The 27,835-nt window shown below is 44.3% G+C and overlaps 1 protein-coding gene across 1 annotated transcript; it reads right to left on the reverse strand.

The window, feature by feature from the left end:
- Positions 1-10,168: 10,168 nt before the first annotated feature.
- On the reverse strand, positions 10,169-27,398 carry CPLX4 (complexin 4). Its single transcript, XM_010583073.1, has 3 exons — positions 27,232-27,398; positions 24,027-24,114; positions 10,169-10,396 (listed from the first exon to the last, which is right to left on the reverse strand). Exons 1-3 carry the CDS (start codon positions 27,396-27,398, stop codon positions 10,169-10,171), a joined length of 483 nt encoding a protein of 160 aa, XP_010581375.1.
- Between the last annotated feature and the right edge of the window lie 437 nt (positions 27,399-27,835).

Genomic DNA, 27,835 nt, shown 5'->3' on the forward strand with positions numbered 1-27,835 from the left:
GGGGGGGGCCGGGGCCGGAGGGCGGTGGGTGCCCGGCTGCTCAGTGCCCTGTGCTGTGCTGCCGGCTCTCGGAGCCTCTGCGAGTTTGCCTCGCTTGACAGCTCCACGCCAGGCCCAGGCATTTTTTAAGTGCATCGTTTTCACAGATGGCCTCTCAAAATATGACGTGCTGGAGGATGCCGTGGCACCGTTCAGTGTCGAATGCACAGGGTAAAAAGCATTGGGGGTGAAAGCTGGTGCTCTGGTCCCCTGTCGGGATACGTGCCCTGCGTCTGGCTCCCTTCAAAGCACGGTTTACAGGCCGAGTGAAAGTGTGCGTGGCCTTTTGGGGAGGGTGGACTCTGGAGACATCTGAAGGCGGTGGGCTCAGCCTTTTCGCCTCCACAAGTCTGGGGAAAGCGCTAAGCGATACTTCCGAGGAAATTTTCCAAGATGTTGGTCTAGGGCAGACCCTGTGAGAAGAGCTGATTCTGTGAGCCTGTCCTCCACAGCGCGAGTGGGGCTGGGTGGCTAGAGGGCAGGGCATGGCTTCATGAAAGAGCTACAGAATGCTTTTGGAGGTAAGGCAGAGAGCCAAATCCCACACCTTACTTTGTACTTGGCTTGGTGGAGGACACGGACTCGGCACACTACTAACCAGGCAATGGCATCATGTCTCCTGCCTCCAACACACTCCTTCCTGCATCAGTATTTTCCCTGCTTTTCTCTTTCCATCACTTTATCACTTTTCATGCTAGCATTTGCCATTTTCTCTGAGGCACCAGCCGTCTTCTGTCCCAGCTGGTTTAAGTGGCAAACGCAGTAAAATCCAGAGTGGTTTTCAGCCTGCGCTTAGCTTTGAAGATGCTTCTGTTTCAAGCCTGAGAGTGTATGTGAATGAAACACACCACTGCTGCTGCTTCTTCCAGATATATTAGGTAGTCTAATAAAAGGCATGACCTCTCTCCACAAATGTTCATTTTTGCTTCCCCCCCGCCCCAACAGGATGCATTTTGTGTAGATTTTTCCAGAGGAATCGCTTCAAAATAAAGATTGGCAGTGCTTGCCTCTGCCGATGCCCACACCTTTTTAAGGTTTATCGTCTGGTGTCCCAAAGTTAATTCCTTTTAGAAGTGCTCAGCTTTTCTACTAGCTCCAGGTGAGGTTTGCCTTCACTGACTGTTTCGGGGTGGGGGGTGCGTTGGGGCCGAAAGAACTCCGCCATCCGTTGGCCAAGAGGGAAGAGGCCAACAGAAGAGACAAGAAAAGGTTAGTGTGGCTTTTGTGCACAATATGAAAAGCAAGTCAATACCATTGTAGGGGCATTGGAGGGTACTCAAAGCAATCAGCCAGGGGCCATTGTGTTCCTTTAATCTACATGTGTATTTCCCAAGAACTCTATTAGTGAAGATGAATGAACTGTGCAATGTCCCTAATTTCTTCTAATTTGGAGCTGGGGTTTTATGGCACTCACAACCAGCACAAAACATGCCTGTCCCTCCAGAAGCCCTGGGCAAACTTGGGAATCGTTTTTGCTTGTTGTAGCAAAAGAAGATAGCAAGGTGAGACAAATGAGCAGAACCCCTTTAGCCAGACTCTGGTCTGGCAGTAAGTGCCTATCGGTCCTGGCACAGGTGCTGCTTTTAGGGCACCTGTTGAAATTGTCAAATACAGGGACAAGACTCAAATTTCTTGCTGTTAATGTGAATGTATGGCAAAAAAACTTCCACCCCTGAAGCAGAGTACACATCCCACGCAGCAGACAAGAGACCTTCCTCCCTAACAGAGAAGGATCTTCCTTCCTCAGCAGTAGATTATTACAGTTGTATTTGCAGTATGAAACTGCATTTGTCACTGTAGCACCCTTCTTGCTGGGGAGTGGAGTTGTCGAAAGAGGAAGCAACTCCCTTGGTCACAATCTGTAAAAATCTGGAAAAAAACCCACAACGCTGTAGCAGAGCAGAGAGCAGCTCTGACTGTTCCAGCTCCAGATCTATCTTTTCTCTCTTGCCATGCTTCAGGCACAGACTGGTGCCCTGACACACATGTGAGGTGTCACACTGCTCTGGCGAGGGAGGAAGTCTAACGGTTCCTCTGATAATCTGAGACTAACACAGAGAGTTTAGGATGGCAAAGAAAGGTAACTGTCTGAATGTTTTCCTTTGGGCCTACTGTACTAGCTGTTAGCTAAATCCCCTGCTGCCACAGAGTCCCCTGGGACACATGTCAAACTAGTATGAAGCCTCAGATATTGATACTGTGGTACATCACAGCTTCGCAAAGACCATTAACCTTTGGAAATTTACAAGGGCAATCAGGATCAAATTTGAGAATTTTAGTTTTTTGCAATGTGTTATTACAACAATTACTGCTGAAATTATGTTTGGTAGCTAACAAAAATTCTCAAGATGGACAACCTCTAAAGCGCAGCTGTCTGCGGTACCTCCTTCCTGTGCATGTGTAGTGGAAACTAAATGGGAATAGTTTTGATCCTATTGGTGCTCTTGAGAAATATGTATGGGACATGGCTTCACACAATGAAATCAGCACCATAAAATGCCACAGATTCTTGCTTCCTTTCCTCCTGTCTTTTCTTGCTGAAATAATTACTGCCTTACAGAGCAGACATTTGAAGCTGAAGTCACTCTGCAGGTGGGACATCACTACTCTCCAGACCACTGATGTGCAGCAGGGAGTGCCTCCCTGAAAGATAAACAGGACTTTTAAGGTCAGATAGCAAATCGATGGGGGCGGGGAGGGCAAGGAAAAGGGGGAAATATTCACCCAGCAGGAACCTGTACCCTGCTGCAGTTTGCATACTCTGTATCATCCAACAGATATTGTTAAAAACTGGCTTTGCTTTTTTTCTCCCCAGAAGTTCCCAAGTGTGCAGTTTAAGAACTTTCTTGGAAGCACGACGTGTGAGGAAGCTGCTGCCTCCTCCCATCACTGCATCATTCATACCTTGACCGTCGCCTCCTGCTTTCTTTCTGATGAGATTTGCCTTTACCTGCCCCTAGGAGGGTTGGTTATGTTTTCTCCACCACTTACAAGGTGCTCTGCAGCATGCAGGACTCCCACAGAGAGTGCTGAGCAGGCCCTGTGCAGCACAGTGCCTGAGCCTCCATGGAGCGTGCTGCCCGCAGTGCCCGTCCTGACTGTGGGTATGGAATCGGCCGTGTCTGATCTGGGAGCGGGGCAGCCCTTTCTGGGAGGTGAGCAGCATAAGCCTTGTGTGAGGGCTCTGACATTTAGGCTCACCACGCTCAGCTGTCCCTCCGGAGGGAGGGAGTGGAGGTTCATGCTATAAGGCTATATTAACGCAATCCTTCTTTACTTGTTTTCCAATTAGCCTAATTGAATTCGGATTGCTTAAAAGTGGGCACTAGAGACATTTATCTTGATGGGATGACAGCCTTGAGCTCTAGCGATCCTATTAACTGTAAGAACCCAAATCCCAGGTAGGGTCCATCCAGCAGTAGCTCCCATGTGACCTAACGCTTTAATCTGCTCCTCTTCTATGCAGCGTACACACACACACAAAGACATGTACACATACATGCACAAACGTACACATGCCTTTGTGCACACATAGGCACGCAAGTGCATCCCTGCACACACATGTCATCACACATGCGCACACATGCAGTGGCTGCCTCTTAAGGTTCCAGCAGCCTTAGGAGAAAGTTTTTTTAGTGCAAGACATTGGAGAAAGACCTTGGAGAAAGACCACCTTTCCTTTTTCCTAAGAGCTGGAGCAGAGTCAGTGTGCTGCTTGCCTGCTCTGCTCCAGGCTTCCCCATGATCTGTCCCCAGTGCTAAGCATCTAGAGAGCTGCCATGCCCGGTGACGGTGACATGTACCCCATGTGGCCCTGCCACCTCCTGCCCGCGTGCCTCCCCGGGCCTGCAGCTGGTGTCTGAGGACAGGGACAGGCGGTGCTGGAGGGATGAGCCATGCAGGTGCTGGCAGGGAGCAGGGCAGCCACCTCCAGTGCGGTGAGGATCAGGCTCCTGCTGAGGGCAGGACAGATTTGCAGCTGTGCCCTGGCCATAACACTGCCCTGCGTGGGGGCTCTCAGGGGGATTTGGGGCAACAGTGCTGGCCCCCCATCGGGCTGGGACCCACTGTGCCCACCACTCCTGTGCGCAGCCTGATGCCAGCCCCAGGGCAGGTGTGTGTAAGACCTGGCCCCAGCACTCCAGGGAAACTCCATCTGTGTGCAGGAGCTCAGGGCAGAAACCAGTACCTGCGATGTAGCCCAGCTCTGCCACTCCAGACTGAGAGTTTTTAAGTCTCTGGCTCTAAAAATGGTGCCTAAGGCAGCCCACTCCCCTCCCAGCAGCAGATCAGCATGGCTGGGCCAACGCCAGGGCTGGGAAGCGTCCCACGCTGTGGATGGGGAGGGCCCCCATCCCACACCAGCCCGCAGCCACCTCCCAGCCCCACTCACCTCTGCCAGCCCTGACATTTTTTTGGAATCTCATTAATCGCTTGTTTGGTGATTCTGACTGTACTTTCTTCTCTGACCCTTTAAACTGTGAAAACGCTGATCCTATATGTGCTGACGAATGTAATTAGCTCCTTTAAACCACCAGATGCTTTCAGTAAGATTTTCAGGATGTCCCAGGCACATTTTAATTCAAAGGTCGAACGCCTTAGGCTTGTTTACTTTGGTGTTTTATAGATAATTCAGTCCGTAAAGTAACAGAACAGTATGGAGAGACCTACCAGATTTATGCAAATACAGAGGGAAATGGATTGATCCTCACAAACTAAAGGCCAGCTGAGCTGAGCTGGTGACTGTTTTAACTACTTCATGTAAAGACCTTCTAAAAGAGCCCACTTGTCTTTCCACACAGATAATTAAATTCTCTGGTGACATGTGAGAGAAGGATCCCAAGAAACAGAAACCGTATCAGAAGTCTTGGTGGTTTTAGGCAGTGTTTGAGACTGAGTTAGCATTTGCTAGCTCTGGTGCTTGAGGAACATGCTGAAGATAGGTCTTCTGAACTAAAGAAATGACCTGTTACAATACAAGAGCCACTGACATCCCCCTCTGAATGAACCAGTGCATCCTCTGGAAAAAGCGAGGAAGGTAAACTTGACAACTTCTGTGTTTCTTAAGTAAGAAAGAAGTGACCAAGAAGAAAAGAAATATTTTCTTGGGACTACAATGGGGAAAATATTCAATAGCAGGTTTTCAAACAAGTCTAGGCACCTTTTATTTGAATAGTGATTGCTGAAAGAGCTTTTCCAAGATCATCTCTTGCATCCAAGAACCCCCCTACACAGAGCTGTCCCATGGAGGACAGGACCAACACCTGCCACCTCTCCCTGACCCTAAGCCGGTAACTTCAGCATCACAGCCGTGGAGCTGCAGCCGGCAGCTCCCGAAGGGACGGGACTGTGTGCGGTACGCAGGCGGCAGGGCAGCCGGCTGAGCCCCATGCTGCCCCAGGCAGGCACAGGGACAGACGCGGGATGGTGGCTGTGTGTACAGGAGGGTCCAGATGGCCAAGCAGGACTGTGGCGGGGAGGCAGGTCCAAGGCTAAGCTGCGAAGTTCATCCACAGGTCAGGATCGGGCCCAGCGATCACCAGGCAGGTCCCAGGCCCAGCTGGAAAGTCAGTTTGCAGGTCAGGGTCTGCGCCGTGGCAGGCACAGACATGGCTGTGGCCGAGCTGGATACAGGCACAGTTACTGCACAGTTCAGGCAGCCACTGAAGGCCCAGTCCTGAGCTTAACTGGAGGCCCAGGGCCCGTGGGCAACAGGTGGGGTGAGGGGTCATTGAGAAAATAAAAATTTCTTTGGTCACCAGACCTGTAGAAGAAAGAAGTCTTTCTGGCAAAAAGAGTTAAAGCAGCCATCGAGGGTTGGTTGCCCTTTGCCATGGCTGATACAGTGGCTCAACATGGCACAGAGCCGTCTCGGACACCTGGGTCTGCCAGGCCCTTGCTGGCAGTGGGCATCACGGCAGCCTGGCGCAGGGAGGAGCTATATTGAAAAACAATAAATTTGTTTATGTTAAAAACTAGAGCAAGACAAAGAGATCGGATGTTTTCTGTAGCTTCTGAAGGTGCATTCTAACCTTTCTTGCCATCTAACCTTTCTGGCTTTCATGCTTTCTTGTCTGGAGGATTTTTCTGCTGAAAAGCAAAGCAGAAACAGACCCCCCCAGGCCCATGCAGAAGGCAGCCTTCCCCTTGCTTCTCCCTTCCAGAGCAGGAGAGGCACACGCTTCTATTAGCAACACCATGGGAAAAAGGCAAGTGGTTGTTGAAATGGACACACTCCTCTAGGAATGATCTGGTCTCTCCTCACAGACTGCACCAGTGCCTCACCCAGCTCCTCATGTGGGCAGCAGGAATAAAGGGGCTGGAGTGACCTGCAATGGGTTTGCCCTAAAAGTTTATTGTATTTTCACTTTTCATCTGATTTTTTAAATAAGCTAAACATCCAGAAAGTCATGATGCATCTCCTGTCCTCCCCTCCAAGTAAACAGCAAGTGGAGGAAGCAAGAGGTCCGCTTTTGTCAACCAACACTGACACGTCAACCAACACTGACACATGTCCCTACCTCTTTCCTAGTTGCCCTTCCTCCAGTGCCCTTCCCGTCCTAGTGCTGAGGACGCACCTCAGAGCCAGGGCCAGGACCAAGCCTCGGTGCAGCAGCACAGGGAGCCGGGCAGCCACAGGGTAAGGCACCCAGCCAACGAACTACTGGACAGGGGAAGGCGGCAGAACTGGCCCCACACAGTCATGTGAGAGAAATTCATGCCCTGGCAAGCAAAATATAGGCACCAGTTCGGTTTTATATCTTGCTGTATTTGTAGGAGGGAATCTCAGCTTCCTTCTCCTGTTACCAAACTGGTTTTGTTCAGGGAAACTAGAAACTACCTCCCTCTTGTCTCTTGCTGACAGCCCCGAACAGGGTTTTGCCCACAGCTCTCCTCAATGCACCAAAGTGATATAAGTGATCTGGATGTTTTACAGACCTGGGCCAGTATTTTTCATGATACTGATTCCCCAGAAGCCTGGAGGCAACTCCCTTCAAGTGACTTCTTGCTAGAAAGGAGCTGGAGATGTACAGTTCTTCCCCCATTGGCTCAGCAGCCAACAGTCCCACACACAAAATGAGGGTAGAAACAAAGTCATATGCTTAAAAGACACACAAAGATTCCAGTAATTATATGCTTTGGATCTGCACTCCTGCCACCCAGAAATGTCGTAACAAACAACAACAATTAACATATATGTAGGAGAAGTGTTTTTAGACAGTGTTTGCCTGTGTGCTCACCAGTACATTAGGCAACAAATAGATAAAAGATACACAAATAAATGTATTTGCCCAGATTAATAAAATCTGATCCATATATGATGAACACATAAAGCCACACGCTGCCCTCTCTGTCCTTGTGCAGCCATGGAAGAGGATACTGCTCTGCTCATGGGTGATAATGGGCTTTTTAAAAGTAGCTAATTTTCTCCGGCCTTTTCCCATGTCACAGGGTCTGGGCCAGTGCTGCAGTGGAAGGTGGTGGGGTGACCCTCCCTGGCAGTCTTGGCACCCAGCAGCCTGCTGGAGCGGGAGAGAGGTGAACCTCCCTCCCTCACCCTCCTCTCTGCCTCACTGCAGAGGTGGCCAAAAAGGAGAATTTGTCCTCCTTTCCCAAGTGACTGGTAGAACACTGCAGGGGCACAGGCTCAAATCCCTAAGATTTTGCGTGTCTGTCTGCACCTTGGCACTGCAACTGGGTAGCTGTGGGTGACTGTTGTCCCCCTCTGCAGGGAGAGGGACCATCCCAGGAAAGTGTGGGAAGATGCTCTGCACTGCTCAGGCACGGTGGTCTACCTGGCACAGTTTTACCAAGCGCATGCTATTGCGTCTCCACAGCAGTATTGCACTTCGCTGGGGAATTGCTCTGAAGCTGTTGGCAACCAGGCCTGGTGCAGCCATGCAGACCCTCAGCAGCAGCCAGCCTTGCTCCATCTGGGCCTGCAGCAGCATGAGGTGTTAGCTGGGACTGCCAGATAGGATGACTAAGTTGTCTCATGGTGAGTGCGCCCAGGGAATGGCTAATAGAGGCAATCAAGGTGTTTACAAGACACGGTTTATGTCGCCAGATACAAAGGCAGGTGTTTTCCCTGTGCCTAATATTGGGGTCACCCAGCTGTTTTCTGCAACCCCCAGCAGATCCTCCCTGTTGGAGATGGGACCTTACAGAAAGCCAGTTCATTGGATCCCCCAGCTTCTCTCAAGGCACCGTAACTCACCGGGGCTTGGCAGAGCCACCACCATTCTGTGGGGCTGGACGACATGACCCAACCCAGGCAAAGGGGCCTCAGTACAGAGTGGATTTCACATCTGGAGTGCATTGTAATTGTACCTTCTGCACTTCACAGACCAATACCTGAGGCCAGGATAAAGGAAGAAAGAGTGAGAGAAAAGAAGACAGGAGAGGGGAGGAGAGAGAAAAAGACAAAAGAGTGAAAAGACAGAAAGAGAAAAGGAAGGCAGGAGGGAGGTGGGAAGAAAGGCAAGAAGGCAAGAAGGAAGGAAGGAGGGGAAAGAGAGAGAGAAAAGAGACAATCCATACTTAGTGCATTTATTCATTTAAAATGAATGCTTTTACTTGATTGGCTGGAGACAGAGAAAGAGAGACTTATAAACCTGTAGGAAGGTGCTACATCTATTCATTTGCAAATTTCATTCACAGGCTAGCTCTTGGAGAATGTACAAAGTCCTTCATTTTATAGAATGTCTGAGCCCCTCAGGAGTAGCATTGTATACATCATCCTTGTGCAAGGGCTGTACAGCTCTTGTGTGGGTTATCATGCATGATAACTGCTGTGGCTATGCAAGTGCAGAGACAGACTGATGCTCCCACCTGCCTCAACCACAGGACCCTGCTCCACAGGGCTGGTGGAGATGACCTCTGCTGGCCCCATCATTGCCTGCGCAGGCTGCTTGGGCCTCCTGGGCTGGCGGTCCTGGCAGCACCGCAGGCTGCTGCAAGTAGCCATCCCTCAACCGGCCAGCTGCTCTGTACGGGGCCGCGCTCCTCCAGCTGTTAGCCACCATCCGCTCTGCTTGTTGGGGAGTAGGAGGCAATCAGGCCAGCACCCACTTAGGTTTTCCCCAGAAAAAAACTCTGAATAACAGCAAAGAAAATCTTGCTTGGTCCTGAAACTAAAACCATTGACAGACTCTGCCTGTCCCACAGACTCAGTCAGATTTAGCACTAGTGAAACCCATGGTTTTTCTCAGGGTTTAGGTGCCCTGCCCTGTCGTAATCTTCCAGGTGGGCCAGATTTATGTTTAGCCTTGTATGGAGGTAACTCCTAGAATAAATGTGGTGAGTGCCTTTTAGCCTATACAAGTTAGTTGCTGGTACCGCAAGCCCCAGAATTTGGCACATGTAGCAGCCAAGCAGAGGGCCACTGCTCTCACTTGATGTTTGAACTGCATTGAAGATGGAGAGGCTGTGAAATTAAAGCAGCCTGGAGAAGTCTGCATTGCTGACTGACCATGGTTTGTTGATAGCTACCAAGCCTTGCTTTCCTACAAGTCTCCACTCAGTTCTATATATGATGACATTTTTTGTCCCAAGCTGTAGAGTTATATGCTTCACTTTTTGCTTTTTGCTATATTTAATACAGAGATGGTCAAAACCTTTTTTTTTTTTTTTTAAGTTTTTGCAGAAAATATCAACATTTGAATACTGGTTTTGTTTCAAAATGTTTGAAACAGACATGTTTTTATTAGAAAGATATGTATTTATTTCTGAAAGCAGTATTGAATGAGTGGTTACCTATGTGTTATGCATCAGAAGCACAATTTTGCTAAAAAATACACAATAGCATTTTAATCACTTTGAGAAAATGGAAAAAGGCACATTTTTTCCCCAATATTATTTTTTTTACAGCCATTTTTTTTTCCATGGGGAAAAATGTTATGTTAAAAAAAAAAATGAGGATCAGTTCTAACTTTGCACTAAAGTCACAGCACATAAATTTTGAGACACACACCCCCCTCAGGGTTTTAAAGTCTCTCTCTCTCTCTCTCTCTCTCCCCTATATTTACATTTAATGCTATAGAGCTAAGTGCATTCCTCTGCCTGCCCTCACTCTACAGCCCCTGTGAGACAAGGCTGAATTCACAACCGTTGGATAGTGGTGTCTGTTCTACATCACAGAACATTTCTGCTCAGCTGCCTGTTTCATTTCGGTGAAGGTGGCTTGTGCCTTTTCTTTGATCGCATCCATGTCCATATTCTGGATGTTCTGCAGCTGTCCCAGGATAGAGTCCTTGTCTTCTTCCTCCACCTGATCTTCTGCCACCATCTTCTGAAGGTCTTCTGGCAAACCCACATCATCTCCAGCCATCTGTATTTGATTCTCATCCAATTCGCTCTGATACAAAAAGCAGAAAATTAAAAATAATGCATGGGAGTATTTCTGCTATCTCAGGATCTACTGATGAGTCTCTTTTTTGTTTGTCTGTTAGTTTGTTCTAGGGAGAACTGAAACATATGCACAGGTTTTCCAGTCAAATTTTTTAGGTGTAACTTGTGAATTCAGGGACTCATTCAGCCCCCATGTAAGTGCTAAGATTTTTCAGACAACATCAGTTATACCTCTTTGAAGGGTTTCAGCAGTGTCAGAACTGAAGCCCTCAGTGTCACTTGCCATTTTAGAAATCTTTGCCATATGTGTTAACTGTGGTAATATGCTGATACTGCAGGAAATCTACTACAAGTTATTTGTATCCACTAAAGACATGCTGCAATATACTGCCCAGGCTGTCATCTGTTGTGCGATTTGGTCAATGAAGCAATAGCTTTAGATAAACCGTGTGGCTACCATTCCCCTATTCATTTGTTGGTGGGTATTTTTAGGTATCGGCACTAAACTGAAGCCTTCCTGAAGAAAGATGCATTAAACTCAGGAAAGAATTACTGCCAAAAATGTCCCCATCTTCCCCAAACCATGTCTAAACTGTATCTAGGTCTTTGGTTGGCATCTCTGAGTTATAGTGAGGAGCAGGGGCTGCCTGGCACGTAACCAGAGCAGTGTTGCACTGTTGGTAAGTGGGGTAATAGGAGGACTTAGACAACAAAAGAGAGGATGGAGGTTGGGTGTAAGTCTGAGAAAGCAAAAGGAGACAGGAGAAGGAACTGGTTAAGCAATTAAAAGGGCTGAGATGCAGTGAGCACTACACATACTCGCTTCCTGCCTGCCCGCTGAAACGTTCTATCAGTGGGGCTATGTCAATTTTTCAAACAATGGTGATTTTGTTCACATTTTATGGTGGATTCTGATGGATCCAGAGCTCAGAAGAACAGGGTATTTTGACACAGTTCACACATCAAAGATAAGCATTAATGCCTCATTACATCTCCAAAATGAAGCATGACAGCAGCAAAGGCCTGATATGAATAAGCAGCAATGCTGTCAGCAGGAGGTGTTTTTGAGAGTGAGAGGGGTCTTGGGTTTGCATGAATGAATGAATGCAAGAATGAATGGAAGGACATATATGAGCAATGTTTGTGTAGTTTCAGGCCCTAGCAAGGACAGACAGGGTGTTCGACTGTATAGCCACTATTTACTGTTATATGTATTTGAAGAGCTTTATATTTGCAATAACTGTACTTCCCTTTAACCTGATTTCTCCCCATATCTCTCATGAAAATATGGAGAGGTGTATCATGATTGTTACTACTATGTGGCTAAAATGGGTGAGGACATCTCTTGACCCCTTTGGGCAAGGTTGCTGCTATCAGATCTGTGTGAGCTAGAAACAATATCACAATTGGCAGGAGTATTCTTTATTGATTGTGTAGCAGGAAAAAAAATGTTAAGCTTTTAATGAGCAGGTGCTGGCTATCAGAGGAGTTAGTCCTTTTGAAATTCTCCCAAGTAGCACTAGACGATGATAAAAAAGGATACTGGGTTAATTACTGAAAAAGTTCCCCTAAGCAGACAATCACACATGTTCTTTTCTTTAGAACTATTTATAATTTAAGACATCATCACTGCACACTACTGTATGTTATGTGGAGAGATGCCCATACAGAGCACACAAAGGCCACTTTGGCAATGTGAGCAATTGTTTGGCACGTTCTTGCACCAAAGACCCTGTCCTACTGAAGTCTGAGATGTGATGCACAACACAGTTCGGGGGTTCAGAGTGTTCTCTGACCAAAGAAGAACATATTCAGATGTAGTCTAAAGCAGTACAATTCTGCACAAGTCACCTGCTTCTACCCACTTGGCATTTAGCCTGCCCTTGAATAGACCTAGTATGAGCTTCAACAGGGTAGGGTTGCTCAACAACAAGCCAAGAAGAACAAGATGTGTATGGCCTCTTCGCTTTCTTCTAAAATTTGACAGATCTAGTTCTGTTACTTTGATTTTAAATGGAAATGTAGGATTAAGTTTCTGATTTTACCTGTTGGGTTATTTTAAGTCTGGTGGAAATAAGTTAAAGCTTGTTTTCTCACAAGGAGAGACCAGAAGATTTTCCCACAGTATGTTCTTAAAGTCAGGCTAATGCTGCAAGTGTCCAAATACACGGTGAGCCTGCAGCTCCAAGTACTCAATTCTGAAAGTCAGGATCAGAAATGTGGTGCTGGAAATGCATCGTGTCTGTTAGTTTCAGACAGCAGCTTACAGAGTGTGAGCAGGGTGTGCAGATCCCTACTGTCCCAGCATGCATGCACATGGGTACTGTTACTTGCCCAAGGCCAGACATGGCTCTGACAGTGACAGAGGCAGTACCCTGCATCAGAATACATTCAGCTTGGACTACAGAGAGCACCCAAAAGAGGCAGACCTCATGGACAGGACAGCTGAGGCTGTGGGCTCTAACAAATTCATACAGAAAGCCCCTCTGGACCCTGGCAAGCTTGCACTGGACTGGATGGCCTCTCTCCTGATGACTTTAATCTCCATAGTCTCCAGGTCTCTGCAAGTGTTCAGCCGCCCTTTCAGGATCTCTGAGAACACAGAAGCAACATCTATTCTAGTAAATTAAATATGCCTGGCACTGGTCTCTTGCCCCAAGGCCAGCTGGCCTGGAACAACCCACTGCGATGCTATTGAACTCTCTTGCCTTACCAAACAGGGTGGTCCTATCTAACTGCCTATTGGGAATGCCTGTCCTAACTCCCAAACTGGCCCTGGGAACTGCTTGGGAGAGTGCCAAGGCCAAAACTGGGTCAGACACTATTCTGACAATTCAACAGCATAGGCGATAGAGTCCTAGTGCCTGGTAATATTCTTTGAGCCTGATAATGCACCTGACATAGTCAGACTCAGATCCATTTTGTTACAGGTGCAGTATAATACAGAGTTCTTTATACGTACATGATACACAGGTGTAAGCAGAAAACAGTCTAAACATCTGTTTATATGAAGTCTGATTGTAAATGAAAGAGATCAAAGCTCACAGACTAATCCACAGGGGGGCCAAACTGTTTTCCAGCATCACTGTGTGATGTAGTGCTTTCCTTACATCTAACTTACCCTGTCATAAAATTCACCTAGGCCTATGTGCAGAGATCCTTAGGTAGGTGAATCCAGACCCGATCCTGTGATTCACCACCTATAATGCACCAGTTACATACAAAATCAGAGTTCATCTTGTCTTGACCTGCAAGTGGGATTTTTGGTACGCGATACAGCAGCCCCATATTGACCCATGCCATCCAAGGGCTGCAGGTACCTTACAAGTGGGTACGCGGAGCTACAGGTTGGAACCACCAGCCTTCTCCCCTACAAACACCCTCTTGTGCCATCCCTACACAGGGGTTACACTTTGGAGCACAGGGAAGGTGTGCGGAGGCTGCTTGACACCTCAGCTGTCAGGGCCTTGTAGGCACCATCACGTCATTGCCCAAACTGGCTCCAGTGAGAACCCCCTTGCCCCCGGGGCCCAGCAGCCCATTTCAGCTCATGCCAGGCCCCCAGTCCTGCCCTCAGCTACATCACAGCTGTGCCCGTGCCAAGGTGGTCCCCTGCTGAGCCTGGCTTATTGATTGGTTTTCCATGACGGACCATGCTTTGCCCTCCTTGACAATCCCTGGGCTGTCGCTGGACCCTGCTGCTAGCCCCGGCTCTTCCCACTGCGTTCAGAGCCTGCAGGACTGTGCCTGTGGGTGAGGGCACCGCTTGTGCTGGGGTCCCCCATTGCCCCAGCCTGGACCTTCTCGGGGACCACTCCTGGTCCCGCTGCCTCGTGACATCCACATGGTGACTCCATTTTAACACAGTGGATCCACAGCTGTTTCACTCTGGCCTGTTAAAACATTTAGATCAGCAAAAGAATTCTTCAAGCTTACCAAATACTTGTTTTCAGATACTTATCCAAAGCCTGTATGCACTGATGAGCTGCTGCTGAGACAAGTTTCTTTTTCTGCCTGGTCAATATGCATACCCCCCTACCCCGGCACAGCTAGAGGTTATGTAATGGCTGCATACGAGTAAAAAATCCTTTAATTCTGGAATGGCACTATTCATTAAATCAAGTCTTAACAATATTCCCATCACAGTACAATAGAGCAAGAGCTGTTTGAGGTTACATGACTACATGTCCCTTTCATAGCCAGAAGCTTTCCTTTTTAATGTCTTTAGCAGCACTTGTTATTGAAAAGACACCTGATTGCATCTGAATACTCTTTCCCTCTAAATATCAGTGAAGGAAAAAACATCCTGCTGTTCAGTGACTGAGAATCTTGTAGAGCAGTGCCCACAGAAGTGCTTTGACTAGGGAAAGAGATCCACCTGCTTGGAGCAGATGACATAGTCCCTTCCTGAGGCGCTAGAAATTCATGTATCACAACACATAACCCTGAACACTCGGACAGAAGAACGGCACTGATGCAACAAGACTCTTGACAGAGAGTAGTGTTATTTGAGGTGACATGGTGGATATATGTGCAGATCAGTGATGTGAGAGGGGTGGTGAGGCCCATGGGGAGAGGTTGCCATGCTGCAGATGAGGTCTTTGGACAGGTTGGACGAGCCTGTGGTTGGATGTTCCTCTCCTGCATCACAGGCACGATCACATCAAGCTCCTGTGTTTAGACCTTGCAGAAGTTAATTGATTACTGGATCCCAGCTCAGGAAAAAGGCAGTAAGTGAATAGAAGAGTTTGGTGTGTTTTTTTTTAATTAAAATATTTATTTATGTATTTATATAATTAAAAAAATGTTTTGTATGCAGGTGATGCATTGAATACTCTGAAAATTAAAAAGTTGCCCATAGATCAAATGTCTCATGGCTAAAAACATCCTTCTGATGACAAACCTAAGTTGACAATTCTGTTAATAGGATTAGGTTCATTAAGGGACTGCTTTCTCTTATAAATCTGGCCCAGATAGCATGGAGCTTTAGATTTTGCACTGAAAAGGGGGCCCTGCTTAGTCCTGAATTTCATGCTTTCATTTACAATGTGTGCTAGTGATTGATACTGGTAATATTCAGGGGTTCTATCCCATACTAAGCTACCTGAAATGACTTTCATTTTTCAAAGTAATTAATGCATTATCACAGGTCTGAGAGCATTTTGCTGCCAGAATGTTGTATCATAGAGTTGAATTTTTTTTCAGGGACATATAGCATGCACGTAATAATTTCATTTTCTTCCTGATATGTGTTTTCATAAGGGCTGATGAAAAGAAAGCAGATCTTCAACCAAGAAATGCTATATAGGTAGACACAAACACAGAAAAGCATATCCTGCAACATTTACTTGCAACTGCCACAAATCAGCAAAGCTAAGTACATCCTTAATATCTTCTTTGCTGGCTTAGAGCTCCTGTCCTACCTTGGAGGCAAGCCTTCTACTGTTATTACTGAAATGTGGCCCCAAAGAGCACTCAGTGTATACCAAAGTCAAGACCCTGCTGAAGATGGAGCAGATCACCATTGCATGCTCTTGGGTGCTATGCAGCGGCAGTGTGCTCATTGGAGGTCAGCCAAGGGTGACTGTGGAGACCCGAACACCACCTCAGAACTGAAAAAAGCACCACAGATGGGAGACTCAAAATCAGAGAGAGACACCCAGCTCCACTGACTTTTAGTTGACAGCTGGGCACATAAGTGTCCTGAAGCCTTTGAAACTAGCCCGTCTCGGGATTTAAAGCTGGGGCCTCATGGAGTGTGGTGAGGCCGTGGGCAACTGCTGTTCAGTAGCTGGCTCAGCATATGTCTCCAAAAGGAAAACAAAGCCTAATAATATTTTACTACTCAGCTGCTAATTAAAATGCTGGTGTTTAGAGATTTAGGCCTACAATCCAATCAACCACTTAAAATCTTGTACTTCATTTTTTTGCATAATTAATCTTTCTGTAATTAAACTCGCCCGCAGGATATGTTTTCCTCTTTCTTGTCACTGTGCTGAGCACCCACAGCCCAGAACAAATCGTATATTGCAACTGATGAATACAGAAGAGCATAGTGGATAATCTGCCCTTGCTTCTTCTTATATATGACACTGGTCATGCACTAACATATATCTGTGTTTCTCCAGGCATATCCCTTTCTCTTCCAGATGGATGTTCTGTCTGGCGTGAATCTGAAGCCGTGGTGCATTTCTCTAGTCTTTTTGATGCCAGGCTATAGCTGCAAGTGCCAACATTTTCCTAACACATCTGCTGCAGGAACAAATGTCAGCCTTACGCACACGGAGCAGATCCTGCGCTTACACCAGGCCCTGTGATGGCACAGGCCTCGTGCTGTGCGCAGGCAACACACAGTCTGTCTGGTTCACCGGGGACCGCACTGTTGGACTGAAAGGTCTCAGCACCTTCAATTCATCCCAGACGAGCAGGATGCATTGCAGATCTGTGCAGTTTGCAGGTCTGATAATGCCTGGAAACGTTAGACTACACAGTGCAGACACACACATTTCTATAGAGGGACCTGCAGCCGTAATAGCAACACCTCTAGGGAGTGAAAAAGAGATCAAAGTTCAAGTGAGTGTGTGACCTTGATAACCATCTGCAAAAGACTCAGGAGCTAATGATACTTCCATTCAAAGGGGCCATTCGAATGAAAAGCTATAGGTGTAGCAACATGCCTTCACTTCTGAAGATGACAAATTGTGCCTTCAGATAATTTTAAAAGTCAAAAGTCCTTACAGAGAGTTTGTTGATCTGAAATGAGGTGTTATATAGAACTGTATTCACTTCAAATTTGCTTACGAAAGCTTTGTTCAACACTTATACATTGGGAGGGCAAGTAGAGGTAGCTTAACTGAGGTTTCTCCACAGCATTTTTTCCCTTGCTTCCCCCCTGCCCAGTACCTGCCTCAAAACATTCTGCCATACTTTTTTAAGACAGCACTTCTCTTTCTTGGAAAGTCAGTTAGCTAGGTTTTGGTTGCAAAAAACATGTTTTCAAAATTAGAGAAAAATACATTTTTCATCCCTGATTATGAATAAGGCCTGCCCAACTGGTTAAATACAGATGGTATAATTTTATCTAAGAAGTCATACGGTTGATTCACTTTTCGTCTAAATTGTAATTTGCCTTTAGCGTTCAAGCAAACGATTAAGAGTGGTGCAATTTCATGAATATGGCACTAGAGGGCCTTTGACGGCTCAGTGTTAGAAACAGCATCAAACTAACACTGTAGGAAAAAAAAAATACAGGATTTACAATATGTGTTTACATTATATAATCACTTTCTGAGCCTAGGTGACTTTGTTAATTTGTAATTACTTGACTGCTTGGTCCTTTCCTTCTGGCATTTCTGATGTTTCAGTGGGAAATTCTTTAAACAGTTCAGCAGAGATGGTTGCAAATGTTTTGGTATTTAGTTGTGCTTGCCACAGAAAATGCATAAACATTCAATTCCATTGCTTGCAGGTCCTAATACAGGGTTTTAAATTCCTCAGTCATATTTGCCTTTGCTCCCAAGTCATGCCAGGTAATGGAATCTAAGGGGCTAGCTGGCTCAGACCAAAACTGTGTTGGGGGCTGTCGGGTAGTTTAACGATAGCACTAGATAGGCACTCCAGCACTAGAGAGTATGTCCCAGCACTGCCTCATTTAGGAGTTTAGATTTAGCACTAGATTCACAGAGCACTGAGGAAACTGTACAAAACCCCCTTCACTGGCAAATGGTAGACCTTCTTAAAATGCATCCTCCACAAGGAACACTTCACGTCTGGTTCCTCCTGTCAAGCTGGAGGGATTGTGCTAACCTAGGGCCAGAAGCACCACCGAAAGGCCCTGACAGGAAAGGGAACAAGTGGAACCATTAAGGTCACTGCTCACAGACAGCCAAACAACGTAAGTGTACCCACAGATCTGGATGTGGAGAAAAGCGATTGAATGAACCCCCTATTAATTTATTAATTTACTCTGAGGAGAAGAAAAAGTGATAACTGGAGGAGCTATCTGAAAAGGTTCAGCACTGTGGGAGAAGGTAGCAGAGATGACGTGTGTAGAGCTGGCTATAAAGTCGAAGATCAGTCCTTGAAGATAGTGGGAATATGTTTCAATAGTCTGCTGGGAAAGCCCCATTTATTGGCAGACTCTTGAATTTGGTATCTGTGGGTGAGCCTCTAGAGAGCTAGGACAGGAAACCTGATAAATCTCGTTTTCAGACCAAGGCTTGATGAATTTGAGCAGTGGTCTGCTCTTGGTCCCAGTCTCAAAACACCACCTCAACAGCATAATATATTTTGGTTCATCTAAAATGCAAATTAGGTACAAGAAAACAAGATAGATCATCTTAATGTGAAGGAAATACTTTTGAACTGAATGCCATTGACCTAAGTTCCACTAAAACACAGACAGAATTTAATGAGGTAAGTTTGGACAGCAAACACAAAGTGACAGAAACCAAATCGCTAAGAAATCTTGACCAACAGTTCCACTCATTTTCTCAAATTCCTTCCAGATCAAGGATAAGAAAGGATGCAAAGTATCTTTGGTATCTTTAATACCTTTGCCCAGGTTGAATCCTTCTCACTCAGTTCAAAAAGGCAAGGACAAATCATTTGTGTGAGGAGGTCTAGTATTGCTAGCTAGGTTTTATAGAAATTTTACATACAAAAACCTGTTTCAGTGTGATATTTTACCACATCAAAATTTTGACAATATAAAAAAATCTCCAACTATTTTATAATAATAGTGGGGGGGGTTTATTTGTTTGTTTGGTGGGGGTTTTGTGGTGTGGGGTTTTTTTGTTTTGTGGGTTTTTTTTGTTTTGTTTTGGTTTTGTTTTTTTACAGTCACCATTGGAAATTTTTGTTTCCAGAAAAGAACACCTTTACAAAGTGGTGGTTTTTTTTTTTTTTTAACAGACCTGTTATAAACTTTTCATTAAAAATATTACGAATAACTTCCCCAAAAAAATCCATGAGAAAAAGTGGCTCCTTTTAAACCCTGTAAAATAGTAAAATAAAAAGAAATGTTTGCAAAGCTCTTTTCCTCATCTTCAACTACCCCATTGGTAACTTTGGGCCATAGAATGGCTTTTATAGCACAACTTATTTCATCCAATTAGAACCAGTATTCAGGTGAATGCTGAGCAGATAAAAACTGCAGAAAGTTTTCAGGTAATTGACGGCCAGTGAAGGACATAGCCTGAATCAGGGTAACAGCAGCCTTCAGATGACACGGCCTATCTGTGCAGCTGTGCAACCTTGCATTTTTCTTCCTCAGTTCAGGATAACACATTCCTCTTGTAGGTGCTGGAAGATGTGATAGGTGTTTCAGACTCGGACAATCTCTTCACGATGCTTGTGCTTTTACAAAGCTAAAATCACAAGACTTGACAGCTCCTGGGAGACTTTTCCCTCAACTTTTCTTTGAGTTGGGTCCTAACAAGGTAGGTGCCTGCAGGCCTCAGGTTGACTCTTGGTTCCCTGCTGTTAGGTAATCCCTGTGACAGTAACCCTAAGCAATTATGAATGAGGTACCCTGAGGCATTATTAATTTGTTAGCTGAGCATATTTTGAATGTGTTGAACTCCCTGTTGACAGTTAATTTCATTACTGCTGCTTAATTAATATAGACTAAAAAGTGGCATGGATAGTTCTCAACCTTGAGTAGGGCCATCGTCCCAGGGTAGAAGGGTCTGGGAAATGCGAGCCATATACTACTAGAATATTTTAATTGCACTGATATAATAATCAGACTTCTGTCTACCTGGGCTCACACTCACAGGGGCATATAGGCTCTTAATTTCCTTGAAATCCCTTGGAGTCCAGCACCTGAATACCTTTGCAGTTCTGCGCCACAGAGCAGGGACCCAGGCCTTTAGTTAAGTGTATCTCAGTTCATCCTATTTGGAAGCTGGGTGATATGAAAAAGGCCACCAAAACACAAAGAAGTCCATATCTTCATGTGACCAATGAACCAGCAAGCCCTGAGCTCTGCTGACTGCAGGAGACAGAATGAAAATCACAGGGAGAGCACAGATCAGATGGTTATAACATTGTCTGCAAAGGGAAAAGCAACCGGAGAACTCCAGATAACAGCCATTATTTTCAGGAGGCATTTGCTGAAATGATAAATTTTCAGCAAGTCACTGAAGTTGTATTTGACATAACTGTATGTGAAGGACATCTTATTGAAGCTGGAAAAATAAATCTCTTTAGAAACCTTTTATAAGCAATGAAGGAGTGATCAGGCTAAGAGCAGTTTAATAGCATATAAACCACCAGCGTTCTAAGATTAGTTATTCCTGGGAGAACTCACATGACCTTTTAACAATCTATGAATAAGGAGCCCATGCAAACCTGAGACTCCAAATACTTTCCAGAAATAAGCTTTGTTTCACTGTCTATGTACAGACTCAATTTCAGGGATGGATGCAACCCAGGCTTTAGCAGAGGGAAGGCTCTCATTCGTATCATAGGCTATGGGAACACATGGTCTACTTGTCTGTGTCAGGGTGGAAGGAAGCAGCTCTTAAAACTATCCCCCTTTCCCGGTAAATCTACCAAGTCAACAACAGTGACCAGAGAACCTGTGTCATGGTGCCGATGGTGCAGAGTAACATAGTGTATTAGGCTAAACATAAGAAACATGAGAGATCAGAACATGAAGTCAATAAATGTTATGCACATACATAGTAGAACAATTCAGTAAGTCCAAGAAACAAAGATGCTACTCTCTTCTCAGAAGAGTCTGAACCATATTACACGATCTCTGGAAATTATGTATAACTCTGCTCAATACAGCATTGATTCTAGCAAAGACAACCCTCCAACCTGCAGTTTCTTAATCTCCAGGAGACTTTAATGCCTTCTGGTACATTCATTTCATTGGTGTAGGGCTCTACAGCAGCTGCTGAACCAGGTCAAAAGTTGCAAGGCCACCAAAATCCCCGTCTGAGATCACACTCTGATCTCTCCTGTTCTTTTGTCCCTCACCAGCAGCTTCCTGCATATCTTTCCTACATTTCTCCACTTGAGGGCATCCAGCTGACAATGACTGGGGACCCTATCCAGAAATCAGGGCCCTCCACGGCCACACTAAGTTCAGATTCAAGCTCAAGTTTGTGAGCACGGAATCAAAGATCAGGTTGTTCTGCTAATTCCAGCTACAGCATGGGAAGAACCAGGGTCTTAGGGGTGGAATATGTCTCACTTGACTTCAGCTGTCGGGTCTAAGGTAGCAACCTGGGCTCCCTCTGAGAGGGAGGCAAGTGCCACTGGAAGGTGACACAACTCCACCTTAAACACTTACTGGAAAGTTTGGATAGATGAGGCTGGAAGTGCTGGTCTCTTTCCATTGGTGACAGAGTCCCTAAATGACTTGCTTGGGTTAAGTACTAAGTTTTTTAGCAGCTAAATTTAGACGAGATGGATTCTTTACTTTCCTCCATTTTAATTAATCAGAAAAGCACTGGAAAGTACTGATCAGAAAACAAACGGTAATGACTCAGAGCTGACAAGCGAGTACTCGTAATATAAACAAGCTCTCAAACTGCTAAGAACCACTGAATGCTTCTTTGTCAGATATAAACAAAATCTTTAAAAATGTTAACATCTTCACAGTAGTAGTAGTTCAGAGCAGATGCACGATCCAAACCCCTACACAGACTACGCTGTCCCATAATTACCTCTCTCCTGCCGTGGAAGAAGCTTACAAAATAACACAATAACAACTTTTCCACACACAGAACCCCAAGTTACTTTGTGTTGGAGCTAACAGTGCAACCCACTCTGGACAAAACTGAAAAGCACAAGTGGGCGGCACCCACCCACCACAACCAAGTGCCAGAAGGTCATGGACAGACACAAAGCCTTTCAATTCTGTGGCCCAGAGCTGAATCTCAAGTTTTAGGGAGCCCCTAAATGCATAGTAGTAAAGGCCCCGACACTAATTTGCACAAACAAGTCTTCAGTCACTTCTTCAAAATGAATGGAAAATAATATTCAATACCTAATGGACCTTCCTTCACACCCTACCACAGTTTGTTTTCTTTAACGAGTCTTTGGGGAAAGAATTTGTCCAACTTTTTTTTTTTTAAATAAAACTTATCATTTACACCCTTACAATTAGTTATCCCTTCAGAGCATGCTAATAGATTTGAAAGGCTGGGCTGTCTGGCAAAAAGTCTTATTTCTCTTCTTCACATTGTATAATTTTTGCCCATATATCTGCTAGCTATCTTAGGCAGTTTTCCTTCATTTCCCTTACAGAAGTCAGTTACCTATTTGTTGTTGTTCCCTGTATATCTATCTCTTGGAGGCTTTTTTTGAAAATGTCTTCACATTTCCCATCTTCTGAGGTTAAATGATAGAATACATGCCTCAGTAAGTGTGGCAATTCATAATTTGAAATCCTTCAGAATTCTTGGGTAAATACACCAGAGCCAGTGGTTACTTTACACTAACAACCTCCTCCAAGAACACTTAGCTGAGAAAATTCATAAAAGAGACTGTCATAGGGAAACCTATCTAGGGACCTTCATAGCAGTCCTGCAGTTAAAATGAATGAAAAGAATTCACTTAATGTTTCTGCTATGGGCTAATCTTCCCTGATTCTTTTGCAGAATCCTTTTCTGGCTCTCGCTCCCTTAGCTCACTTCAACACCAGCCCACATTCCTGGAAGAGATACCACCTTTCTTCATTATAGAAGCATCACCATCTTGTGACAGGAAATAATATCCAGAATATTCAAGTTTCAAAATTTTTGTAACTTTTTTTTTTTTTTTTAAATAGGCAAGATCTGTGGATGTTTAGTATAGGCTTAGTGCTAAAGCCTGTACTTGATAAACCTTTGATAAACAAGACTTCTGCAGTTAAATCCCTGAAAATGTGGAAGACAATCAGAAAACAACAGAGGAGCAAGTCTTTCCTCTAAACCAGGAAAACACTTTAAATACAGTAGAAAGCTATCCTTGTTTGTATCCAAGTGTTTTTAGATCAGGAAAATACTATCAACCTAAATGTGAAATTTGTTTTCTGTCATGATCCAGAAGCTATTGCAGCTGCTGCCTGCTTTTAACAAACACCCAGATTTCTCTGTTGCTTGAAGCTTCTGTTGTCTATATTTTAGCTTTCCTGGGAATATTTGACAGTGTCAGGAGCATTAAAGAAAAAAGAGTGGACAGTTTGCTTGTACTTCTTGGAAGAAGATAGTAAAAATGAGCCTTCAGAATTTTAGCAGAACTCAAACATACAGCTTGTAGAGGAGTTTTCGCGGACTTCGCTTATTTGCTTAGAGCTTTTTTTTTTTTCAACTGTTGCATGTTGCTGAGAACGTGTACTAACTATGAGACACAATCAGACCAGATGCTCAACTTGCCTAGTCACCTGTTTCAGATCTGACAGTATAGACAGGGATTACAAGGATCTTTCCATTAGATTCATTTACTGAACAGAGAAAAAAGGGTTTAAAAGAAGCAGTCACTAGGGAAAACCATGGCTCTGCCCTCTTCCATTTCTGTACTGAGCTGCAGTGGGATCCCACTAATGAAGGCAATTTGCCATTTTCAGACCTCTGCGTTGGTAGTCAGTTTGTTTTAAAATTGGCCACTGAACTAGATGAGATCATGAAAGACAAGCTTACCTTAGGGAGTCTGTACTTTTCTCTCAGATGAACCCTCAGACAGGCTCGTTCTGCTTTTTTCTGTGCAAATGCTGCATCTCTTTCCATCCTGGAAATCAGAAAAAATGTTTCTTCAAGATACTAATAAAATACAGTTTTTTACACTGAACCAGTCACTTGGCTGCAAAAAGCTACATGCAGGAGATATTCCCAAAGTTATCTAACTTGTCCAAAGGCACAAAAGGAGTGATATCAATAAAGTGATGCTAAGGGTCCAGACTTCCTGTACCCCAAGCTTGTTCTCAGGACAGTTCCCTAGAGTCCTGTGAAGAATGAAGGATAAGCCAAGACTACTTGTCAGGAGTTTGTACCTGTACTAGCTGTTACTGCTCACTGTAACAATGAACAATTACAATAAGCGGAACAGAAAAGTTATGCTTATTCCTTGCTTATTCCACTGTGGCACTTACAGAGACGCAGCTGCCTGCCAACGCTCCTGTTCTACAAACATGACATTTTCATAGTATAACAACATACACACACAATGGCAGAATGGTCTTTCTGGGTCAGACCAAAAGTTTACCTATCCTAGAGTCCCATCTCCAACAGTAGACAGTAGTGGATACTTAAAGAATTTAAGGAGAGGATAATCATCCTGTATCAAAACTGCCCAGCTTCCAAAAATCAGTGGTGTAGGGTACTGGAGCTGGAAGTTGGCTCTACATCGTTGTCTTTAATAGCCCTGGATGGCCTCTGTCATCTATGAATTTTCCTGGTCTTTTCTGCCTCCATTTATTGTTTCAGAACATCCTACGGCAAGGAATTCCAAAGCTTCCCTGTGTGGAAAAGTACTTCTTTTGTCTGTGATTTTACAAAATGCTTTCATTAGATTTAAGAACTGTTCAGCATGACTTTTGGTTAGATTACTTTTGTATTTATTTGCAAAATATGTCTCCTCAAAGATTTTTGGTAACATTTGATAGTATTCACCACCCCCACCCCCCTTTTTTTTTCCCCAGAAATATTGTCATGGGAGTTCTATGGCAAAATTGATTTTGTTCCAGTATAGGTATTTTGTCACATAAAGGTACTTGCAAGATTAAATATTTTTCCTCTGCTTCCACAAATGAGTTTTTGGGTTTCTCTCTCTCTCTAAAAACAAACCAACCAACCAAACCCAAGAACAAAACCAAAAAGTTCATATTAACTGGAAGCCATCTTAAACTTCTTTCAGCCAGTCATTGATGGGAAGATTGGAAAGAGATTTTCTGAGCCCTTCTGGCATATTTTCCCTCTCTCTCAACCATCCTCTTCTGTTGCCCACTCCTCCGGAAGAGCTGTTAGCAGCCATAGTACGGGTATTGGGATGTGTTACCACAGGGCAGCGCACACAGCATTACTACACATCCCTTTAGGTGTCCTATGAAGCTGAGGGGCAGGAGGGGATTTTCTGCTCACTCAGATTTGAGCTTTTCACTTGTCCTGGCATCATGGGAAGACCTGGCAAAACTCACTCACCATCGCCTAGGCCATAGTGTCTGGCCTAATCTTACATCTTGTTGTTCTGGAGGATCTAATTATTCCCTGGAACATGAAGCTTTGTAGGAACAAGAGACAGGTATAGGAATAGTTGCGGGACAGTCAAGAGCCTGGGATGTACAGCAAAAACTGGTGGTCCCCTCTTGCTTAAACTCTTGTGATGCTGGAAGCAAATTCTATGTGACCATGCCAGAGACTGCCAGCACAAGCCACCTGTTTGTTCCGGCATATTACATGTTTTTCTGAGAAACGGCAGTCTGTGCATTTTTGTGTGTTTAATCACACACAAAAACCAAACAAACCCAAAACCTGAGAAGAACCCAAAGCCAGGATGGTCATGCATCAAAGGCCAAACTCTGCCGGAGTATGACTCCAGCAAGGCACTTCAGCTTCTCTGATCTCCACTCTTGTACAGCTGAAAACTGGGTAAAATCCAGAGAGCCCTGAAACAGATGCTCTGCCCGTGACAAAGATTTCTGACACACATTTACATAACCACACCAGTGTGCACTGTCCTGAGCTAATTTTTTCTCTTTGAAAGTACTTCAAATTTTCCTATTATAGTTCCAAACTGTACTTTCAGAAGTACTCCTGCACCAATTCTTCAATACAGTTCAGCATGTAACAGACACATGCCACACTTGAAAACTTTATAGAAATAATTCTTTTTCCAAGCATTTTCCCTATCCCAGGAATCCCATTTTGCTTCTCAGTCTCAATAAAGCATCCTCCTGCCAGCAGGTGGTTGTCTTTTAAATATCCCTTGACCAAATGCATAACAAAACATTCTGTATTTTATTCCAAACCAAATGATACCTATTTGAGGTTTTATGATAGAAATGGCTGCTGCTAAATACAGACCTGGATACCTCAAATTCCATCAGTCATTAACCTTTCACCTATAATCATCTTACATGAAGGATTTACACAACCATTATGTAATTGACCATTAGAGGAACAGATGCATTTGAGATTTAAAAGTCAATCGTTTTATTTATAATTATGCATGATTTGAACTCCTACATGTTAAGTCCTTTATTTTACTTCTGTTTTGGTATTTAAACACAGAAAGTGATAACAATTCTAATTACAGACAAAAAATTGAGATTTAATCAGTTGAAAAGTTCTGCTTTATTTAGTGGATTTTAGAAGAAATAACTGAAAATGCAACTACAAAAATAACCATCTTAAACCTTTCCTCTAGGTAAATATCATCCATTGAACATAGCACTCATTACTTTTTCATGTCTGCCATAATAAATGTGGACAAAAAAAAGATTATGTATTGAAAGTGTACTCCACATAGAGTTCTAGGAGAACAAATCATACACATTTTAGAATTAACTCCTGCACTACAAGCAGCTTTGCACCTATGGAAAAATTTGATAGCTAAAGTAACATCAACTAGGAATGAATCCAGCATATCATGGTGTGGAGATAGCAGGAAAGTGTTAGGAGAGAGTTGCCGGATGAGAGAGGGAAAGGGAGAATGTAATATTTTATCATTTCCAGTTGGTGAACTTTTATTTTGGAAGTCTCTTTAGCAAAGATTCGTCTGCTTAAAAAAAAAAAAAAAAAAAAAAAAAAGGAAGAGAGCTGAATGCTTGGCTTTTTCTTGGGTTATTTTTAGCTGCACAAAGATACCAAGCATCAGCCCCATACTGATAATAAGGGAACAGGTACTCACTTCTCCTCAACCATTTGCTTTTGATATTCCTCATACTCCTCTCTGGTCATTCCTGCAGCTGCTGCTGGATCAGAAGGAGTGCTTTCTTCTTTGTTTTCTTCCCCTCCACCTCCAAGTCCCAAATTCTTTACCTGGTTGCTCAACATACTTTTCATTAGAAAGGCCATCTTCTCAAGAAAAAAGGAGCTATAAGCAAACAACTACAAGAAAGCCAAACCAAAAATGTTTTCAAAACCAACAATTGTAAGCAAGAGAGTTTCTACAGCCACATCAGCTCTTCAAGGGCACAATGCTAGTGAAACGTGAATGCCAAAACCAGTTTGTCAGCCATAATCTGGATTAAAGAGTGAACTCCTTAATATCTAGAGGCAGATGGTTCAGATTACTCCCAAAAAATCATGAGATGCAGCTACCTACTTTTTATATTAATACCTTAAGCTAATTGTATGCACACACACAAAAATCAATTATAGTGTGCAATAGCATTTTGATTTCTTCAGTCTTGAAACTCTCACTTTCGCAGAAATTAAAACATTCCCTGGAACAAAACAGATCTGAATTAAAGGCCTGGTTGACTAAATGGCCATAGTAAAATTGTAAAATT

The sequence above is a fragment of the Haliaeetus leucocephalus genome, unplaced genomic scaffold (genome assembly GCF_000737465.1).
Source record: "Haliaeetus leucocephalus isolate CR32 unplaced genomic scaffold, Haliaeetus_leucocephalus-4.0 Scaffold866, whole genome shotgun sequence".
Lineage (NCBI taxonomy): Eukaryota > Metazoa > Chordata > Aves > Accipitriformes > Accipitridae > Haliaeetus > Haliaeetus leucocephalus.